The sequence below is a fragment of the Macrosteles quadrilineatus genome, unplaced genomic scaffold, assembly GCF_028750875.1.
Source record: "Macrosteles quadrilineatus isolate MER2022 unplaced genomic scaffold, UCM_ALF_1.0 Scaffold_6__1_contigs__length_79288215, whole genome shotgun sequence".
NCBI classification, from domain to species: Eukaryota; Metazoa; Arthropoda; class Insecta; order Hemiptera; family Cicadellidae; genus Macrosteles; species Macrosteles quadrilineatus.
This window is the reverse complement of record NW_026542599.1, coordinates 5,727,804-5,746,124: the sequence shown is the minus strand read 5'-3', so window position 1 is coordinate 5,746,124 and position 18,321 is coordinate 5,727,804. Positions and strand designations below refer to the sequence as shown.

General features: G+C 33.8%; 1 protein-coding gene across 2 annotated transcripts in view; it reads right to left on the bottom strand.

Annotated features, from left to right (window-relative positions):
- LOC128996308 (band 4.1-like protein 4) overlaps positions 1–18,321 on the bottom strand; it is a 252,108-nt gene that overhangs the window by 40,325 nt on the left and 193,462 nt on the right. Inside the window, exons 9-11 of one of the 2 annotated variants that reach the window (XM_054421549.1) lie at positions 5,921–6,009; positions 4,150–4,222; positions 2,133–2,275 (exon numbers count right to left, since the gene is read on the bottom strand). In XM_054421549.1, the coding sequence (XP_054277524.1) occupies positions 2,133–2,275; positions 4,150–4,222; positions 5,921–6,009 (305 nt within the window). The remainder of the gene's footprint in view (positions 1–2,132; positions 2,276–4,149; positions 4,223–5,920; positions 6,010–18,321) is intronic. The other variant, XM_054421550.1, reaches the window with a different exon arrangement.

Sequence of the window (18,321 nt, the reverse complement as noted above, 5' to 3'; positions counted from 1 at the left end):
ATATTATAATAAGTACGAACATTATTTTTCAGACACAACCCAAAAATAAATACTCTAGTTTCCAAGATATCATGTAAATTTGTGCGGATACCCCAAAAAACTAAAGTCATAAGTGTTTCAAAACATTGACCAATTCATGAACAAAGGTCACCCTTTAGGTTCTTTCACGTATCACTTCCACAGCTGCTTTACTAATGATGACTTGAGTTAGTCTTGTTTTCTCAGCCCACTCAGCCAACGACCTGAGTAATGGACTTTCAGTTATGGAAGCTCGCAAATCGCGGGGAAAATGTCAGCCTAAAATGTGCCACTTGGTTCATAGCTTGCAATACTTTAGCGAACTCTTAACTGAAAATGTCGAATCATCCTGATGACTTCACAGTGCAGTTTTGTAAGGTTCTGAATGTCGCTAGGTCGCTCCTAAAAGGTTATTAGCTTTTTGATGGTTTAAAAATTAATTCAGTTGTCCTTAATCATTGCTATCCATCTATCTATATACTTAATACAATATGGGTTTTCAGTTTTCACTGTAACATCCTTTTTCCACCAGTCCTACTTAACTATAATCGAAACTTGATTGAGATACTTAAATTAAACTCGTTATGGCATAGTTCTACAATAGATATATTTTTAAATATTGGAAATTTATATAAATATTATATCATTTATGTATAAATATGTGTTACCTATTTATAGACCTAACTGTCTAAAAAAACATTCAGATTATATTAATTCTCATATAATGATGTTTTCTTGTATTTAATATTTTTCCTCGTAAATTCAAGAACTCTCTCCTCAAACATTGCTCATACAATTAAAAAATAACTACAGATTTGAGAAAAGTTGACTTTTAATTTTAAAAGATACATATAGATACATAGGGTTTGTAGGTAGATAGCAATAAAAAGTTGAAAGAAAATGGGGGTTTATTTACAAAATTATAACATATGAATTCTATACGCGTTCCAACGCTCATAATAATTACAAACTCTAACTTTTTTTAAAGTCATATTAAGATTAATGTAATATCGTAATTATTGCTGACAAACAAATGTTGTTTCTTATTCCTATATGTGCCTGTCTGTATATAATATGTCTACTATAAAAAAAAAAACCTTAACCAAGATATTTACTGAAAGTTAAAATAACTTGTTCTCAACTATTCCCACACATCTCTACTAATTTCTACCATCAAATTAACAACCCATGTAGTTTTCCTGTTCAAGTTTCGCAACTGTTCCCTGGAGCATTCATCGCAAACCCGTTACTGAGGTTATCAGATGACCTGAAGTTGAAGACTGTTCTAATAAAGCTATTAATTGAAACGAGTCGTGGGAGGGACCTTAACATGAACAAGCTGACGTAAGACTCTGTATCCTGTTGGAGATTGGTTCAAGTTGTAGCTTTGAATTTTGTATACAGAAGTGGAAATTCCATATTATATAAGCCAGATGTAGCAATGTTTTATTTAAAAATAAATAATTGAAAAGATCTTTCACAGAGTGTGCTAATGTAAAAAGTTTATTTTCTTCCTTAATTTTTGATAATAAGATGTGACATGCAAAGTCCTGTATGATTGATATTATTAGTATACTTGTTTAGAGGATACATTTTTGCAGTGTATATATTTTTTTAACTCGCTTCAATTTTAACAGAGAGATACGGTGTTTCCCTTTGCTTACAGTCAAAGGTAAAAGTCACTAAAAAGTAACACAAGATGATTTGTTACAGAAAATATTGTGAACAATATTTATGTGAAACATTTTTGTAATGACCATTAACATCAATAAACATTAATGGGGATTGAGAGGAAATAGCTTATCATTTAACAATTAAATTACCACTTATCATTTTCTATTTGGTAAATTATTTATCTAGGAAAATTACATAATACATTTTAAATGAAAGATACAGTATTTTCAACAGGGTATCCCACTTTTAAAATGAAAAGCTTAGAGAGCGAACATTAAAAATAATTGGTAGGCCTAAATTTTTGTTAATCTTGATCCTTCAGAATTCACAATTACCGTGTTCTCTACTCATAATCGTCAAACAATATACTAATAGGTAGTACAAGGAGAGTACACAGAATAGCAAAGAGTTAGTACAGGGTGTTCTGGTGTTCCACTAACCTGAAGCGTGTTCCTATGACGTCAGGAGGGTTGGGGGACACCTGGACCAGGCGGAAGAACGCATGGTGTTCCACGCAGCATTTGTACAGGTGTTTGCAGGCGGGCTTGGAGGGAGTTTCAAAACCATAGGTGTTCTCATCATTCTATGAAGAAAATGTTTGGTAAAAATGTAACTCTATTGATTGAATAGTAGTCCTATATGGATAAAAATTGACAGTTTTAATTGTAGTTAAACTAATTACCGGCACCTAAAACAAATCGAATTAATCTTTAATGTGTAAAATAATAAAACATTGTTACCCTACAATGTTAGAACATTCATCACATCTGCCAGTGATAACTTTTGTCCCGAATAACCCTTAAATGTTTGTCATTGGTTTCCTGTTCTCTTTTCAAGAGCAAATACCGGAAATTTCCCCTTCCACCCCCCAAAAAAATGACAATTTACTATTTTCTTCTGAAACTGGCGTTACAAAGTAACGTAATAAACATAATATACATAAATCAGATCATTATCAGATTATCTGCATAAATCTTACTATTGGAACTTAACATGTTAAATTTTCACTGTAATTTCTACTATGTCGAATTAATATTGCAAATACACTACACTCTACATTGTTCGAACGGAATGATTCAGAGGGAGAAAAGCAGAACCATGAAATCAACCCTCCTAAGACCCCAGATGGGGATTTAACCAGCTGAAACTTATAATCCGTTATCTGGAATTGAAATTGTCACCTTGAAAAGTTCTGCACAACCTGTAGTAATTTGCATCCGCTTAGATATGATTGGCTCAATCGTATCTGCAACCACTTACTTTATCTTTATCGGACTGATGTAAATTTTACAGCTTGGAGTGGAACTTCCAAGTATCAAAACAAGCAACCAATTAAGTATATTACTCATTTTATGCTAGGAAACATGAAAAATTCTAAATAAAATTATGAAAAAAGTAGGTTTCTTAAATATAAAAATTAAAACCATAAGGTAGCATTGGCTAGATGAAATAAGTGTAGTTAAGTTCAGTTCTTTCTTAATGAATAATTGAAAACATAGATATGCAAGACAATAGTTTTACATGTTTACTAGTATCAATATCGATAAACTACTGTAATAGCAAAAGTATAAGTGCACTCGGCCTACACAACCATTATGTATGTGAATTGGTTAATTTGATAAGGAAACGGGAATGAGATAATAAATTTGAGCAATCTATGGAGGCTTTTATCTCGCAATTTCCAATGTGAACAATAATAAACGTAATTTAAATACGTAAGAAAGAGTGTGTGGTGTAACAAAATACGAAGATAGTAAAAAAACAACATAATAAAATTTATCTTTTGCGGAAACAACTGAATATTTTAGAAAATGTAGAGAGGAAAAAAATGAGGTTATGATACTGAAGAAATATATATTTAAAAAGTAACCATCCAATAGAAACTGAATTTCCTAATTCGTTACAGTATTAATCTTCAGAATTTGAAGGCTGCTACCTATTTCCTAGTCTAATTCAATTTTGCACCCAAATATCATTAGTTATATCTATTTGGAATAAATAAACCATTTATCGTTGGAACATAAGTAATGATACTGTAAAATGCCGTTAGGCCGACATTGATACAAGATCAGGTTTAGTCAAATTTATTTAAATACTTAAACAATGATTCTGTCGTTTAAACTTCACAAAACAAAATGATAAAAACACAAAAATAAAAATACACTTAAGTACGACGACAGGATAAAGATCAAACTCCTTTATTCTGATTCTTTCCTTTGTCCTAAAGGTCTCTCTCTTGATTCTCTGCAAATATCAACTTAACTTAATCTTTCAATTACCAAACGATTCAATAATACAGAACTATTGCTTCCAGAACGCTAAAGCTATGACTAAAACAAATGCCTAAAATGTCCAACTCCACGATGTTATCAAATAAGTCATGTTAAAAATTTATTTTTATAATAATAAAATAACTACTCTTATCAGACAAATTAATAAATAGTTTTAGGTCATTACCGTGCTTACATTTTTGTCACACACCCTTAGCATGAAGTACCTTCCCTTGTGGTATATTTTGCTGATTCTTGGCCTGAAACGATAACAGAAAACATCAAGGGTCATGAAATAAAAAAACCCATCTTGAACAAAAGTACAGAGCTTAATACATACTTCTACTACTAATACTACTAATACTATATACTAATACTACTAATACTATATACTAATACTATATACTAATACTAATACTACTTCTACTACTGAATACATACTCAAAGCTCAGGTTTCTAAAATTCCATGAGTGTTCACTCAAATGGTTTTCCTCATATCTTTGTAACCGATCCCAGGTGACTAAGGTGAATGGTAGGTGCTCCGAGTTGATTCAAAGAGAAGTAGGGGTCCCTCAGGGGACTTGTCTGGGTCCAATACTTTTCATATTGTACACCCATGACCTCGATAGCGTTCTGAAATCTTCCACTTCCTACGCTGATGATTGTCAACTAGTTCTTTCCCACGCCCCTTTTGATTTTCATGAAGCAGTCAATCTCATCAACACTGACTTGCTAAGGGTAAAGCAATGGTCTGACGATCACGGTCTAAAATTGAATCCTGAAAAGTGTACTGTGCTTCATTTCTGGTCTTCTGGTTTGCAGCCTAAAAATAGTCTTATTGGAAAGGTAGAGCTGGACGGTCAAATTCTTGTGGTGTCTGATTCTGTTAAGGTGTTAGGTATCAGAATTGATTCTCAACTCAATTTTCGCTCACATGTTAGTTACATTTGTCAGAGAGTCTCAAATAGGTTGAGAATTTTACACCGTTTGAGAGGGATACTATCTGAAAATGCTAAGCTAGAATTGGTCAAATCAACAGTCTTCCCTATTATTCACTATGCACCTCCATCGTTTGGTGAATGTCTTACTCTTGACTGTAGAGTTCTTCTTACGAGGTTGCAAAACCGAGCCCTGAGGTTTGTCTTCAATCTGAGGAAGTTTGGTCATATATCTGCCTATCGCAAACAGGCTAAGGTACTCTCTTTGGAAAAACAATGTTTTCTACAAACTGTTTTAATTGTTCACAAGACACTGTCTTCTAATTTGCCTCCCTATTTGAAAAGGAAACTTATGCCTCGAACATCAGTTAGGGAACGCTGTACTAGGCAGGACGGCTTGCTTGAAATGCCGAGAGTGCGGCGTGAGATAGGTAAAAAGGGGTTCTCATACTTTGGACCCCAGGCATACAACACCCTCACAAGAAACATGAAAATCATGTCATGTAATTCATTTAAGGCCAATCTAAAGCTAGTTTAGTTCCACTGTTTGTAATTTATGTGTACTTGTAAACTTTTTGTGACTTTGAGTTGTCTTGAAAACCAGTGTATCTGAAGACCGCTTTAAATAAAGGCATTTTATTTTTATTATTATTATTACTTGTATTCATTAAAATACAGTGAAAAAAGGACTCACACTTATTTCACACAGTCCATTAAAGTGATTTACCATCATATGCTTCGTAGTAGAGAGTTTTTTAAAGTTCTCCTCGCTTGGAAGACCTAAATAGAAGATAAGTGAAATAATATAAATATAAATAGAAGCTAATGATGGCCACTGGAACATCACTGCCAACTATTGGTAATATCCCACATTAAAACCTCGGTCTACAAACAGAAGTCGCGCACTGCAACCACTAAATTAATTGTGCTGCATTTTGTGCATGCTTTTTAAAAGAGAATAAAATTCGTTTTCCACACACATCTGAGGCTATCTAAATATAGAAATACTGTATTACTTACCAATAATAGTTGGCCACCTTGTTTTTATTCCTAAGAACGATAACTCCAGTAGGCGTAAGGCCAAGGAAGTATTCTACGTTGTCCTCCCCCTGAAACAGAAAATTGTCGGTTAAAAATCCGTGAATTATGCGTTTTTAAACGGTATGTGAACTGTGATGCAAACTGAATTATATTGAGTGATATTAGGCAACCGGTTAAGAATAATTCTGTCGTTGTCCTCCAGGATATTTGTGCGAGTATTTCAACATGCCTGTGTAGTAATTAGTACAGTGGGTATCCTTCATTAAATTGTATATAAACAACATATAGTGATGCTTAGAATCCTATAAATACAAAAAGGCCGTTCTGCCCAAGTGGAGGGATCGAGTACTATATATAGAGAAGGCTCTCGTCATTTGGGACTTATTTTATTCTAGATGTAAAAAGTGACCTTTTTTAAGGTGGGCAAAGTATCACCAGGCTATGTCTACTACACTATCACATAGGTAAGAGCCATTGGCTTTGGCTTTGAAAAAGTTTTTATCACAATTCTTACACTACTGATTTCCTTACCTTTTTAGTAGCAGTCATGCTAATAATCCTATCAAATTAAGTGTATTTGTAGATGCCTATACACATAACCTCTTCGGTTTAATTTTAATAGGATCTAACATAGTAAAGCATTACGTCATACAATCGTCCAGACGATTCGTCGTCTGTAACTGCTCGGCGTCATCGCCACCCGCCGAGAAAAAAGGCGCGGAAAGTGAAAACGGCGGAAAAGCAAAAAGTGTACAATGGAGAGGCGGTCCCGCGCAATGCCCAATAATTGTACAGGGCAACGTAGCATTTGCACAAATTAAATCCCAACGTCAATTGGTTTAGAAATTGGAGGGTAATAACGTGCCTGGGGCCAAGGTTAGGGAGCTCCCCCGCTGACTGAGTTGTCAGTTTCCGCATGAGCGTCTGGGAGATGAAATATAAGGATAACAGGCATGGCAAAACTTTGTTGTAACATCTGGATTTCAAATCTGAATGCATTGGGAGAGTTATCTGTAAAATCGATTGATCCGGTTAATTTATTGTTTTCGGTCATTAGAGCCTCTTTTAAACGGATTAGGGTTGGAAAATATTAGGTTAGAAAAATTTAGGGCTATTAGGAAAAAAATATGAGGAGCACTTAAAGTCATGAGTGGAGGATAAGACACAACCAGGAAAAAAGATTAATGTAATAAGTTGACATTTTGGGAGATATTAGAGGTAAGATATGGATATTTTATTGTGTGTGTGTCTTAAGCAATTGACTAACAATTTCAATAAAGGACAAGTGTATTAAATGTGTTCAAACCAATGAATTTGTTCAATCAAAGTGTTTAAAAAATATATGAAACAAAACCAATGTAAATATAAATTTATTCCACGAATATCGATCTTTGAAACTTAACATAAGGTTTGAAATTACAGAAACGACCCTTTGTTAAACCCCCTTTTAACTATTAAATTAAATAATAATCTCTAGTTTTGACCTTACCCACAAGCCTCTAGCCGTCTTCAATTTTCTCGACACCTTGGGCACCGATTATTTCCATGTAGGGGCGCCTACCAAGGTTTAAGGTTTGCCCAAGGACTGCTAAGATGTAATCTTTCCTAATGAACTCAGTTATCCGGCACGCAGGACCAAAGTTTCGCCCCCGCGCTGTCCTCTATTTGTCCGCTATGTCCTCTATCTGTCCGCGCTGTCCTCTATTTGTCCGCTATATTTAGTGTTGACATATCTTAATGACCGAGTGGGCCCCGCGCTTGGATGGCTAAATCGACTAATTTATCCAGCGTCGGTGTTTGTTGTACTTTGTAATTCGCAAGTTTGTTTTCTTGTATTGTTCAAAGGTTGTTGGTTTTTATCAACTATCTTAACTGCACATTTTCATATATTGTTTCATATTATTTGTGTATCTACGTCATAGGCATTTTTTAAACATTTTGTAAGGTGACAGTGGAAACCTCCCTGTTTAACGTATGCACTCGGACGTGTAATTATTATTTACTGAGTAGCAGAACGTTTAAATTACAAAACAACCTTAAACTCTCTGAGCAACTTCTATATAATGAGAAACGTTTCGATAGTAGGTAAAATTATATAGTAAAAAAATGGAAATTTTTGCTTCAACTTCCTTGGATTAAAACACTCCAGTAGTCTGTTTTCTGCAAATCCTGCACGATCAATGCCCGTTTGGAACAGAGAGGTTTCGAGTGGAGGCCGATTTTAGATCACCATGGGGACAGTAACCTAGGCTACATATCAGTCTGTTGCGGGTGGTTGTCGTTTAATACACCAAATACACCCTCTATTATATGTTTAACCACTGAACACACGCTATTAATTTAGAGACGGTTTAGTCTTAAAAAAGTATTAGAAAAATTATACTTGTGGTTTGAAATAATTATAGTATTGAATGGCTATTTTCCACAATTGTAACCTAGAACGTGTCCAATATCAAATATGAAAACCTGCAAACAATTTGTTCACAAAGATAGTCATGGGACCGGAAAATAATTGAACGTTTAATACATACGATATATTTTATTACCCATGTCAATTTCCAAATAAAGTCCACTTGTAGGCGCTACACACCACGAATATTTCATTTATATGTATCATTAAAATAAACTGGAGGATTTAAACGATGAGTTCACGTAAATGAAATTAAAAAATCTATTATCCTTCCGATAAATCATTAATAATAATGAACACAATAGAGATTCAAACAATTATTCAGAGATTTTCATAAAAATGTTAAACTTATAAACAATCTAATAATACAATAGGCATAAATGGAATCATAAATATTTTACTTTCCCCAGATTAATTGATCACAATTTCCCAATCTTACAAAAGCCACCCGATTACCATTACCTAAACCTTCGGTGAATGGTTCAACACAACTTTCAAACGAAAACAAGTAATTAATTCCCAAATATGTCGCCATTGGTCAGAGGGATTCATGAGGGAAATGGGCTCTAATATCCTGTCGCAGCATTACTTCCGGTCTCTAAGTCCCCCCCCCCGGCAAACCCCCCCCCCCATCAGATGCTATCAACTCAGATCTAAATTAAATCGTCAATTAGATGCAAATCCGAACTGCCGATTACCCTAACGTGGCCGACGCCGACCTAAATTAATTCAGAAATAATTATTGGCGATCCGAATAAATTGGACAGATTCGATATTAGCACTTGTGATAGTGGAGTGCATAACAGGTATGATCAATTTCGATGTTCTGCAGTGAAGCCTGTTCAACATGATTTGATTGCGTTTTTAAATTTAGTTAAAATTAGTATGGAAGTGTTATTATGTTGTATTGTGATTTTGTAAATTTAAAGTTAGGGGGGGGGGTTTATAAAGTTTCAAAGGACTGTTAACAGCTGGTTTTGTTTCTTTCAAATGCAGATTTGTTGTTACAATGGTCAACAACCTTTTCGTTCTACAAAACTTATGTTAGGTGATGTATTTTTCCACATTCAAAACATAGTTTTAAACTATAATGCATACTATCCTGATAATTAGACCAATTCGTATATACCAAGGAAAAAATGTGGTTCGGATTCCACTATAAATTGTAGGTCCCTTAGTTGCCATTAGCTGTATGGGCTATTAATTAACAGCTGTGTCTAAGGAATGTCGGCCTTGTCACTAACAAGACCACAAGATTGCGCTACTCATCTTTCATTTACCTACTATGTTTGGTCGCCATTTCATCGAACAGTATTAACAGTATGCTGAAAGTCGTCTGTATAAGGTAAGCCTATAAACCGACTTAACAACTATTTTACAAACGTTCTTTAAAAAACAATAGATAAATTAAGCCTTATTCAAACACAAATGTTAAGTAATAAAATTTACCATTTAAAAATGAAAACAAAATTTAAAAGTAAGATATTAAATATAATAAATACAGAAATACTAAAAAAAAAACTTGGTACAACGGTTGGCATGATATTACGGGTCGATACAGGCTCAATGGAATCTGTACTTGACATTTGTATAAATATTGAAGTGAAAAATAAAACAGCGTGATTGTTAAGTAGTAGCTATGATCAATCCTATAGAATTAATAGAACGAAATATATTTTCAAAAATTGTGAACTGAACATTATGTCTACGAGCAGCTTTGTTTAAATTACAAAGCAATTGTAATCATCAAAAACATAAATGTTTATTTTAAATAACTTCTTGATCAGCATTGTACGTGTTATTAATTTACCCGAAAGCACAAAAGATACGTCAAATAACACTTATAGCTATAATTATAAGTTAGTGTTATTTGACGTATTTTTTGTGCTTTCGTGTTTATTGTCAATACTTACAAGCAATAACTTATTTGAAAGTATCCAAAATAAACGATCGCGAAGCCTAAGCAAACCTTTCCTGAGCTTACAAAACTTGGTTGTTGGTTAAAGGCTATTTACCTTGGTAACGGAACTCAAAATTGATATGTTGGTTGCTTGTGTATTGCTCGTGTTGCGACACAAACTTTATTTGGTAAAAACGCGTTGTTGTTACTTTAGTTTTAACAAATCCTTTGCAACGATAGTTAGAGAATTATGCGTTTTTTACCATTAACTAGAAATTTAGAAAAATATACCCTTAAAAAAAGAGGACGTCCTTAATGAAAGTTACACTATTGAACACAAGGTAGGATGTGATTATTTTTCGAGTGGTTTGAATTCGTTTAAATTTGTATTAATTTTGTAGGGTCTAATAAAATTTGATTAAAACTGAAAAACAAATATTCTTTTTTATCGAGACTAATTTTTGTATTAAATAATGTTTCTCAAGTGTATTAAACATTCACAACCTTATAAAGGGGGTTTTTAGAGTTTAGCTAGTAATATAAATAGCTATCCAATTTAGAAAACGTTTTCTTTTCCTGGGGTAAGCATTATTTCTATATTTCCAAATAAGTGAATATCTAGGTTCTATACCACGGGATGAATCTATTATCTATTAATGTACCTCATACCTATTGGTAATTGGTGGTATTTGAACCCAGACCCCTTGGATAGAGGCTCTGCGCTCCAAACATTAGATCAGCCTATATGCAAAGTTTAGACTAGATAGTGTCACTTGCCAAAAGCAAAATTTGAGCTAAATAACGTATTCACTCAATTTCATACATTGAAATGACGATAAAAGACGATTATCACGGTAGTGAATTTCATTCAAATGAAAATGAACCCTAATGCATTTAATTCATACTAAAGGTTAATGCTTAAAAACTAAAACATAAAAAAACAACTGCCATCTGTTACTAAACCACTACTAATGTCAGCACCATTTTTGAAAATCGAGAACTAACGCCTCCGGTTTTCATATAATGGGGAACGCGTCGTCAACACCTCATAATGGAAATGTAGCAAACAAAGGCTAAATGGGGCATAAAAAGTGAAAAACCCCGCGTTTGATAGGCTACGACTTCATTAAGCCCGGGCACCTGTTGCCCAAATGGCGGCAAAATATCGGTTTTGTTTCTGGACAAGTAAACTAACATGTATAGAATATTGATGAGGCGTTCGACGTATTTGCATGGAAATCGGTCTGTGATTATATAGACAACTTCCTGGACAGATTTTTGGCTGTCGCGCGTCGCAATTTCCACAATTAAGTTGCGAAGGTCGCCGGAAATTTGAAATTTGTAAAATGAGGAGCTGCAGCCCTCATGGGTTGAAGTTTTGTATACTTGAGAACAAGCGGAAGAGTTGTACGATATTTTAGTTTTTTTTACGAAGGATGGGATTGTATTTTCCGATTAAAGTTTATTGTTTTGCAATATATGATGTGTCAAAGTTTTGTTGTAAGAAAAGTTACTTATGAAAATAATGTTGAAATTATGATCCAAATAAATTATACAAGACCAATACAAAAAGCTGTCTAATGCAAAGTAAATATTTATTATTCAAAATAGAAGTAGCCTGAATATGTTTAAATACTAATACTTATAGCGTTTAAAACAATATGTTCCATAGTAATGTATTTGATTTGAACCCACATGACACGATAACAGTAGCTTGTGTAGAAGTAGAACACAGAGCTTCGGTCCCCGAGACGCCGGGTTCAAATATCGCCAATCACCAATCCCTCTTGTTTATTCATGTAATAATACCACAACCCTCTAGGCTTAGCCTCACGTAATATGTAGAATGGTGGAACTACAACAGAGCCTAGCCTAGGATATGAACGAAGGAAAAAATCTAACCGTGTCTACAAAGATAAAAGGTCATATGAAGGTAATTATTCCATAGCAGTCTCGACGCCAGAAGGCGTTCATGACTGATGTATAACTAATATACCTTGACTTATAGTAATCGTGGTGATTACTGTGTTTTATTGCTATTTCCAATCTGACATTATCAATGAACGTCTGGTTTACGGGCGCATGGGTGTGATATGGTAAGAGTTATGGGGATATAAATACTCCTTGAGGAGGTAAACTGTTATATTTTAATTATGAATTACCTTTCAAATATAAGACGGCATGAGTCTTACCTATTTGAGATCACGCTTATTTTTGCCTATAGAGAACAAAGTATGAAATACGATAAATGTGCACGATATCACTTCAATAATTTAAAGCAGTTAGTTGAGAACATAATATGATCGTATTAATTTCCTTATAATTTACTGATTTAACTATACAGTAATTGACTATTTGAACTTACTGCTTACAATCATTCAATGTAAATTAGTATTTTAGTTTAATACATCTGTTTAGTTTGAATCGTGTTATTTGATTAAAGTCGTTAGCTAATTGATATTGATTAAGTGTGCTTATGGTTGAGTTGGCATGAGCCGGCTAAATGCAATTTGTTAAGCATATGCGGTATTTTCGTCTATTTCTCTGGGCTAATTTTGCTATTAGCTGATAGAATTATATGATTAAATTACTTATGTAAACACGTTTTATGTAATATTGCGTTCATATACAAAATACATTTAAAAATACAATATTTTATTATAACAAACACCTGATCATTAATAAACTTTATCTTAGACTTTATGCCATACGTACATACTTATACTATGAAATTATAAAAGACATAAATAATAATAACAAATAGATCATTAGAGATTATACTGTGGTCAACAGGCTTAATCAAAGGCTCCGACTAATCATATATATTTACCGTTATGTTTGCGTAAAAAGTATTTGAACTGGTGTTGGAGGACGTCTATTACTGTTAGTTATATCCGTTTAATGACTACGACACGTACCATGCTAATCAAGGTGGCATTATAACAACACAAACACTCTATGTTAGTGCTACTCTAAAGATGTCTTGCTTCTTGCTACAGAAAACAACTATACAGTATACAGTTTATGGGATTGTTAATTCGTGCATATATTTTACCTTAACGAAAGCGTGGGAGTATATAAATTCTTCAAGAGTTCTTTATACGAGTTCCAGCTTGTCTTAACCAACCAAAGCCAGGGAACGTAAATAACAATCGGACAAGATGCATCACAGATTCACCGCCGCAGGGGCGTGCTTTATTTTCTATTTTCGGAAAGGTAGTTTCACCCGGACGTGACTTCATCTGTCTCTATCTGAAATGAGATTGACAGGAGGCTTTTTATTGATTAAACTTTCCTTTAACAAACATCTACAGAGAGTATTGGGAGTGAATTATATTGAATTTGAATTTAAATACGTTTTAAAAGTATTCTGTACGCAACTGTAATTGGTTATCAACTTTCAAAGTTGTTTTACATGAGTCCAACGACATAAATTCCTTAGCGGGTATCCCGTAAATTTGTTTGTTTTTCGTACATGTGTTTTAGTGTTTTAAGTTTAGTTTGTTTTATATTTTTTACATTTCTGGGGGTTTTCAACGGCAGTGAAATTTTTTACCTGTTTTATAAAGGATAGGTCAAATTATGGTCTTCTTATCTAACGTTACATCGTCAACCGAAAGCATAATTATTTTATAGGACAGCTACAAATTGCATTTGGCTGAAGAATAAATAACACTTGGGTGAAGACTAATAAACCAGAGATTTGATCCAAGCATCAGATTTGAACCAATGCCCAAAATAAGGGCAATATAATTTAGAAAATAACCAACATGTCTTTCAATCAAACACATCAAATCGCAAAAATCCAAGGCGAGAACAAGTAAATTTAGTGAAAATCATAGACATTAAACATCTGATTAATTCATTACCTTCAGTAAAAATACGTCCAGATTTAGAATATGATTACTTTGCAGTATCCCAAACTTTAAGTTTGTGTTTATCAGTATATCACAGTTATTCAACGTTTCTAATGTATGATCAACAAGTGTATAATTTACATTGTAGTCACGACAATCGAAACAAATCATCGATCAACTTATGCGAGAATCGATTTCAGCGTATCGTATTGTAAATCACTCAAAATGACGAATGCTGCTATTAACAACCAGTTTAGTGTGGCACGAAAGTGCTGATAGAGGATAAACTACTTTCGCTTTATATCGGTGGCAATCGATATTGATACGAAGACAGATAGTGATAAATAATATAAATATCGAAAGGTAAAAACTAAATAGACGTGAAGAGAGTCTGAAACGAAAGAAAATATGAATGTTTCTAAGTTATAAGTTGTAATAGATAACCTTTTTCAGCAAGTACTACGAAATGCAATACTTAAATAAGAGATTCAGTCATTGCTCCAATACACGTTACTCTGAAAATGTGTATGGAGGGTGACCTTTTAAGGCAAAGCTTTTCGGAGCAGTGCTTACCCATGGACATATTTTTGTAGCAGCGTTTTAGAGTAACATAATTTCGGAGTATACCTTCCAGAGTAATGCTTTTCGGAGCATTGCCTAACCATAGAAATATTTTCGTAGCAGTGTCAGTCACATAATTTTGGAGTAATACCTTCCAGACTAATGCTTTTCGGAGTAGTGCCTAACCATGGAATTTTTTTTGTAGCAGTGTCTTAGAATCACATAATTTTGGAGTAATAACTTCTAGACTAATGCTTTTCGGAGTAGCACCTAACCATGGAAATCTTAACGTAGCAGTGCATTAGAATCACATAATTTCGGAGTAATAACTTCAAGAGTAATGCTTTTCGTAGTATTGAAAAAAAATTTGAAGGTTTCTTCTTGGCCTATCGTTTTCTGATGCTATGTAACAATAGCTCAACGTAACCTCGTAACATGACCATAGTTTGGACAGGTCCTTTAAAAAAAAAATAAAAATAAACAATATTAAAGCCACTAAAATGAACAAAAAATTTAGTTTTGCTGTTAACTAAATAAAACCTCTGCGCTAAACAGATTGCAAAAGTGCATTTATTTCACACAATTTCAGATTCAAAAATCAAACAAATTTAGTACCTGACTTTCCCTTCTGCTGACCCCGACCCTGATATCGGAAGGCAATCTGGACTGTAGGCTAACTTGATGATGTATTGAAAGCTGATATTAGTAATTTGTAAGCCGAGTATTGATATAGCGGCCTCTTCCTTGATCAAAGTCGTGATAGCCTAGATGCAGCATTTACTCCTCTTTGACCTCGAATTTGCATTTGGGAAAGCGAATTGTCAGAACATTGAATGCAATTTGCAACTGAGCTTTTGATATGGATTAATACTTTGCAGCTACGTAACGTGTTAAAAAATTAGTGTAGTGGGTAAAAGGATGACCTAGTGAATGTGGTAGGAGACTTCTGTATGTGTAGGGTGCACGAGTTCAAATCCTGCCATTCACTCATGGTTAGTCATGTGATACCGCAGTAGATTTATCTTTAGTCCACTCAAGCTGTAAACGGATCTTCTTACTATGAGAAAATGAGAGGTTTCATGTCAATTAAACATGTTTGACTTAGTGAAGGATCAATCACGTTGACCTGCTTGATTACAAAACAGTTAGTTACGAGTTATTGTTATCAACAATAGGTTTCTATGTTTACACAAAACCATAACTTGCAGTCATTAAATACACTACTGACATGCACTATGGATGCGATACTCCCTGGTGTGGATTAACGTCCGCACTAGTGAGTACTACGATTGACATGAGTTGAATGGGCTATTAATTAACAGCTGTGTCTACGGAATATGTCGGCCTTAGTCACTAACAAGACTACAAGATCGCGCTACTCATCCTACACTCATCTCCATTCATACTTGGCTTAAAATATCTATTTTGTATGGTCGCCATTTCAATGAAATGTATTAAAAGTTAAAGTATACTAGTTGCTTTTGTATTAAAAACCCGGTTAGAAGTTGTGGTTACAAGTTAAACATGTGAATGGACACAATAGTGTAAATTTCAATAGTCTGAGGTACAGGCTTAACATAAGGTATTCAATTAATTGATTTCCACCCTTTCACTTCACTACTTTTATTATACTTTATTTTGTTTGAGTTAGACGGCCTAACCTTGCGAGATTTACTATGTATGGACCAGTGGTTATAAATGTGCATCATTTCCATTACAATCCCATGTATTGCGCGGCCGGCGCTAACCGGGGCCTGCCATGCATTATGTATACAACCTTTTACACTTGAGAAGAGATGGCAGAACTGTTTGTGTTTTGGGTACAAAAGAATACATGTTGAACAAAAACTGTTATTTCAAGGCTTAAGAACAGAAATTATCGACGGATGGTTATAGTATTAATTTACATAATACATATTCGAGAGGTAAAGTACCGGTTCGAGGTACAAAAGTATACATTTAAGTTTATATTGCAATACTAAACTACTGAATTCATGGTCGGCCGTTGTGAACACTTTAATACATTTTTTAATCAAGGGAAAAACAATTTCCCAAAGAGTTAATTACCTTTACGTTTCACTATGGGTCGGAGTGAACACTCTATTTTATTAACAGTACATTGTTTTCCTATATAACCTTCTTTGGTTTAATTAAATCATGTGAGTGGCAGTATAAAATTAATATCGATAATGTAAACAAAGAAAAATGTATAGTGCAAAATATAAACATTTTATTGTTTCTTTTTTTAATCACGAACAATTAACTTTTCATTTATTCATCCTGCTGAATTATAATCTTTTGTTTTTTTTTTTTCAAATAACTGCCCAGCCCATGGTAAGGTTTTAATGTCAACTTTTTGTTGGAACACAAAACTTTAATCCAAAGACAAGTGGCACATTACTCCCAAAATCTCGATCTTGAATCCTAGGACATGGGTCTTAGGGACATGGGTAGCCCCATGAGTTATCCGCATTTTGATCTACCTTTGGGTAAAGTCTTAGCCTTTTCGGTCCAGTAGTTTTTGCACACATACGGAACAAACGCACATAAAACACATCTTACTTTACAGCACATAAAGAGAGGAAAACCCCATAGTGATGACTAAAGAATCGTACACCACTGGATGTCACAACCAATGACATTGCAGGATATCTCAGGGAGTTGTGAAGGTCGACTTATCTGTTTTAGGCATCGACAATGTCCTGGACATAAACATGTACTTGTACACTGACATGAACGACACCAGACATAAATTCAAAACCATTGTGCTACCAGAAATGCGGACCTTCAGCTACTCGTGTAGTTTCCTTGGACCTTGAAGACCTGTGATGTATACAACTCATTCTCAATGAGCATTGTTATTTGCAATTTCAAACTGTAGAGTATCAATGGAGTATTTACAATTTTGGAGTTACTATAAATAAGGCGACCTGGGTTTTAAACTTTTAGATTTTGTTGAATGAATCTACATTTATATTACTAATTATTTAACTAAAGAAGCTAGCGGATTTAAAGGTAAACTAGAATCCCTAACTAATTATGCACTTGAAAAATGTCATAAATATAAATTTTCCGTTTGAATTTGCTTGAAAGCGGTTTAAAAACTTCTAAAAGTGGCATTTAATGTTATTTAATTATTCGGTCGGTAACGATTGTGTTAATTCACTTAGCTTGTCAAATTCTAAGTAAACGATTCACAACCTGTTGACAATATTATAACAAAGAATCTATATAGTTAATAACTATCGAAAACTACTCTCAATACATTCGTTATTTAATTTACAGAAACTTACATAGGAAAATGTGTACAGCTCATGTTCTCTACGATACATGATTTTTTGTTGTAGGAATAAAACATACTACTTAAGCTCCACAAATAAGCATTTAAAACGCTAGATTAATCTGAAATATGACACACATTTTACAGTTTCAATAACACAATGCTGAAACAAGCAATTGGATACAAAAACACTCTTTTACATAGTCAAACCCCATTTACATACATCAAGAAACGAGTTAATTAAAATTTGATCAACAATTTTAATTACGTATCTGAGATGTTTCAAATGAACAATTAATAATAAACTACATAAATTACATAGTATATTGCATTTGTCGCTATGCATAATGCAAAAAATACATTACCAAACGA